This window comes from Delphinus delphis, chromosome 8 (assembly GCF_949987515.2).
Source record: "Delphinus delphis chromosome 8, mDelDel1.2, whole genome shotgun sequence".
In the NCBI taxonomy this organism is placed as follows: domain Eukaryota; kingdom Metazoa; phylum Chordata; class Mammalia; order Artiodactyla; family Delphinidae; genus Delphinus; species Delphinus delphis.
In genome coordinates, this window is record NC_082690.1 from 72972763 (window position 1) to 72976955 (window position 4193).

The following is a 4193-nucleotide window of genomic DNA, read 5'->3' on the forward strand; positions in this document are numbered from 1 at the left end:
CCCCTGAAAGGGTCTTAAGAGACCCTCAGGTTTCCCTAGAACACACTGTGAGAACTGCTGCTATAGATTATTGGTATTTAACCTTTATCAAGTCAAAAAGCCTCTCATTATTTTATAATACCTCCCTTTTTTGTTGTCATGATAGGTGCTGACCCATATGAAAGGCATGGCTGAGAGGCTGAGAGGGCTTTCTCTGCCCTGGAGCGGAGAGCTCAGCACAGGTACACAGCGTGGTGGAAAGTGCTCGGGGCACCCACGACATTCGGTGGGGTGGCCTGTCAGTTTTGAAGCTCAAGGGCTTTACACGTGAGTTCAAAGGATTTAATTTCTGACACATCTGCTGTCTGGTCCAGAAGGGACCGTCCTGAGGAAACGACCAGGAAAGCAAGGTCCAGGCTGGAGGAGTATCCTCTAACCACACACCTGCCAGCAGCCTGGGGGCCTCCTTCCTGGAGCTCCACACCCTCTTCTCCACAGCCCAGGTGGCCCAGGCCTCAGCCCCTCCACCCCTGACAGTGGCCACCAGGCAGAACAGGCCTTGCTGTTTTCTCAGGGTTGCACAATGCGGAATATGACCTGTGGATGAGGACAGCCACTGGTCTCCAGTAAGTTACCCTTTGCAGTTTTGTAGGAGAAATGACCTGCAGGGACTCTCCCCCAGGCGCCAGTCCAGCTTTCCTTCTCACCCCATGACCCCAGCAGGGATGGCTCAGTATAAATGCAGCCACCTGTCCCCAGCAGGTCTGCTCCACCGGGTTCAGGTGAGAAAGTTCTCCACGGAGTGATTTCTTTGAAAACACTTACTTTAAATCTTCTCTTCTGTATTTGTCCTGAATGAGGTCAGTGCTGGCAGCGTGGTGCATGGGAAATGCTTTTTGATTAATTACAGGCTGCTTTAGCAAGACACAGCTACGTCCCAGCTGCTCTCTTCTTCCACCATAGACACCTTGGTGACCTCTTAGACAGGCTTGGGTTCAGGGTTGGTGGGTTCAGAGCTGAGGGCTAGTGGCTCCGAGTGAGGTCCTACTGCAATGTTGCCTAGGTGGACCACTGAGAGTCTAATGAGAACAAGTGGAAAGAACAGCCGGGCTCTCCTCGACATACAAATCCCCAAGTGGGTGTACAAGGCTTGTCCGTGTCTCCCTGACCCTCTCCTTTCATTTCAGCACAATGAAGCTTTTCGCAGGCCTCATTCTCTGCTCCTTGGTGCTGGGAGTCCACAGCCGATGGTTTTCCTTCCTTGGCGAGGCTTATGACGGTAAGGCTGGTGGAGGGGGGATGACACCCATGGGCCTCTGGGATTCACCATGAGCGCTCTTAAGGGTTGGAGCTACTGTCTTAGGCGGTGCTGCCCTATGTGGTAGAATGTGCCAGGTGTTTGGGGAGCTTTTTTTCAGACAGATTGAAAACCACAGGATTTATGTCAATCAGTCACTAGAGAAAGAACAGTCATCATTCCCAGCTGAAATGGAAGTTTGAATGGAAGACATAAAATAAGTCTTGAAATGGTACAGCATTTCCCTCAGACCAATTGCATGAAGGAGGATGAAAGCTATCCATCTATTTCCCCTCTCTTCTTCTCTCCCTCCACTCATTTCTCCCTTCCTCCCTCCCTTTCCCTCTTCCTTCCTTCCTTCCTCTCTTCCTCTTCTCTTCCTTCTTACCTTCCATTTCCTAATTGGATAATTCAGGGACCTTCAGCTTAGCTCTTCCTCCTGCTTCCTATACTCAGTGACACTGTCCCTGTTCAGTCTGTTTCCTACCCTTTTATAGCCTTTTAACTGACAAAAAACCCGTGTGCGACCGGGGTGGGGAACCTAATAACATATCTCAAGCTTCCGGTAGGAACTCGGCCCTTATATGCACTTCAGGGTGAGCAACTCTCCTGCTTTGCCCAGGTCTGAGGACTTTTCCAGGACACTTTCAACGCTAACTGGGGCAGTTCCAGGAAAACAGGTGCAGTTCTGGTTAGGCTGGGACAGGTGGTCACCTACTTACCTGCAGAATACCTCCGTGAGGGAGGCATCTCCCCCCATGTGAAGGGGAGAAAACCGAGGCTGAGAGCAGCCGAGTCTGCTGCCCAGGGACTAAGTGCCAGTCAGCAGGTGGCAGGACAGAAGTTTGAACCCAGCTGTGCACGAGGCCACAGCTCTTGCTGGGCAGACTTGTCCCAGTGCCACTCCCTCAAGCTGGGGGCTTATCAATCTCAGCTGCATGTTGGATTCACCTGGGGAGCAATGAAAACTACTGATGCCTGAGACCCACCCCAGAGAGTGTGAGGTAACTGGCCTGGGCTGTGAGGTAGGTCTCAGGGGACTTTCAGTACCTCCCCAGCTGATTGGAAGGTGTAACCAGGCTGAGGCAAGACCCACTGCTCGAGGGCTTGCTTCCTCAGGCAGCCCACGTCATCAATACCGTCCACTAGAAAGTCCTCAGGATGCCATTCACGTGCCTAACAGGCAGGGGAATCAAGTCACATTGAGCGCATTCGCGCAGCAGGAATACATTTCTTAGGCGTCAGGGCAGAGGTGCTGCATGTCTGCCCCTTTCTCAGAATCTGTCCTCCATGTCACCTCCTCACTCACCCCAATCCCCTGGATCTCATCCTATGCGGCTTCCTTTTATAACAGTGGTTCGGGGCCAAGGGCAATTTTGTGTCCTGGAGATATCTGGCAATGTTTGGAAACACTTTTGGTTGTCCCACTTGGGGAATAGGTTGCCCGTTAGTGGGTAAAAGTGAGGGATGCTGTTAAACGTGTTACAATACCCAGGACAGCCCTGAACAGCAAAGAATTATCTGGCTTAAAATGTCAATAGTATGAAGCTGAGGAATCCTGCCCTATAAAGATAGCTCCCTTCTCTCCTTTAAACATATCACATGGAGCCCTAAGTGAGATGCAGTCCAGAGACGGCATCGTAGGGGCCCGACAACCAGGTCCAACGCAGCTGTGCCCCTCCCCCCATAACGACTCTCATTCGAGTTACCAGGAGCAGGAAACTAGACACAAGAATGCTCTGCTCAATCTATGGCACTCACGGTGCTATAGCCACAGGATGAAACTGAGTCAGTGGAAGATTTTTCATTCCTTGATTCTTCCCTAAGGTGTGTCACAGTTTTCTGTCCACCTGATAATCCTTTCTCTATGTGCTTTCCTCCCAGGGGCTAAAGACATGTGGCGAGCCTACTCTGACATGAAAGAAGCCAATTTCAAAAATTCCGACAAGTACTTCCACGCCCGGGGCAACTATGAAGCTGCCCAAAGGGGACCTGGGGGCGTCTGGGCTGCTGAAGTGATCAGGTACCAGGGGCCCTGAGGATGCAGGGATGGGTGTGAGAGCCTCGGACAGCCAGGAGGGGCAAAGCCCTGGAGAACTTCCTGTAGGGCTGTGGCCTCTCCTCCTCTTATCCACCCTCACCCTCTGTGTCCTGTGTGGGGTCTGAGTGGCTGAAGAGCAGAGCAAGGCTGGTGGGACAGACGATTCCCAAGCCTCCCCCATGGGTGCTGTTCACCCAGCATAAGGGGACCCGCAGGGCTGAGGTGGGCTGAGCCCGGGCAGCCTCAGGCTTCATTCCCTCTTTCCTAGCTCCTGTCAGAGTCCTCGATTCCTTGGAAAGAGGAGAGATGGGGAGGGTGGGCTGTTGCTCGTCAGCCCTGGAGTAATCCCCTACCTGCCCTCCTCCATTCCAGCGATGCCAGGGAGAATATTCAGAGAGTCACAGACCTTTTTAAGCATGGAGACAGTGGCTACGGACGGGAGGACTCGGAGGCCGACCAGGTTGCCAATAGAATGGGCCGGAGCGGCGTAGACCCAAATTACTTCCGACCTCCTGGCCTGCCCGACAAGTATTGAGCTGCCTCTCACTCTGCTCAGGAGACGACGGGGCTGTGAGCCCCCAAGGGCAGGGACGCTGAGCTAGTGAGTTCTCTGTCCACAGAAGCCAGCAGATCTAATAAATGCTTAAGAGATTGAATGTTGAAAACCGTGTATTATTCTTTGATATAAGGACAGCCTGTTTGTTCCCAAGGGGTGATGGCTGGACACCCACGTGAAGGCCGAGTCTGTGCCTGTGTCTTGGGTGTCGGGGCCACAATCTCAGCATCATACAGGGCAGACACCCTGCTCCACCCCTTCCCCTAATCAGACCCGCTCCCCTCCAGGCCCCTCTGGTTACTGTGGTGCTCTTTCTAGGC

General features: G+C 52.8%; 1 protein-coding gene across 1 annotated transcript; it reads left to right on the forward strand.

The window, feature by feature from the left end:
* Positions 1 to 725: 725 nt before the first annotated feature.
* On the forward strand, positions 726 to 3982 carry LOC132429814 (serum amyloid A-2 protein-like). The gene is made up of 4 exons (XM_060018582.1): positions 726 to 839; positions 1167 to 1258; positions 3161 to 3299; positions 3690 to 3982. Exons 1-4 carry the CDS (start codon positions 835 to 837, stop codon positions 3850 to 3852), a joined length of 399 nt encoding a protein of 132 aa, XP_059874565.1. The 5' UTR covers positions 726 to 834; the 3' UTR covers positions 3853 to 3982.
* The last annotated feature ends 211 nt before the right edge of the window (positions 3983 to 4193 follow it).

What these genes read in the sequence shown, in the direction of transcription:
- LOC132429814 (XM_060018582.1), top strand. An exon ending in CCTTGGCGAGGCTTATGACG is followed by an intron (nt 1,259 to 3,160) that starts GTAAGGCTGGTG and finishes CTTTCCTCCCAG; the next exon opens with GGGCTAAAGACATGTGGCGA. An exon ending in TGGGCTGCTGAAGTGATCAG is followed by an intron (nt 3,300 to 3,689) that starts GTACCAGGGGCC and finishes CCTCCATTCCAG; the next exon opens with CGATGCCAGGGAGAATATTC.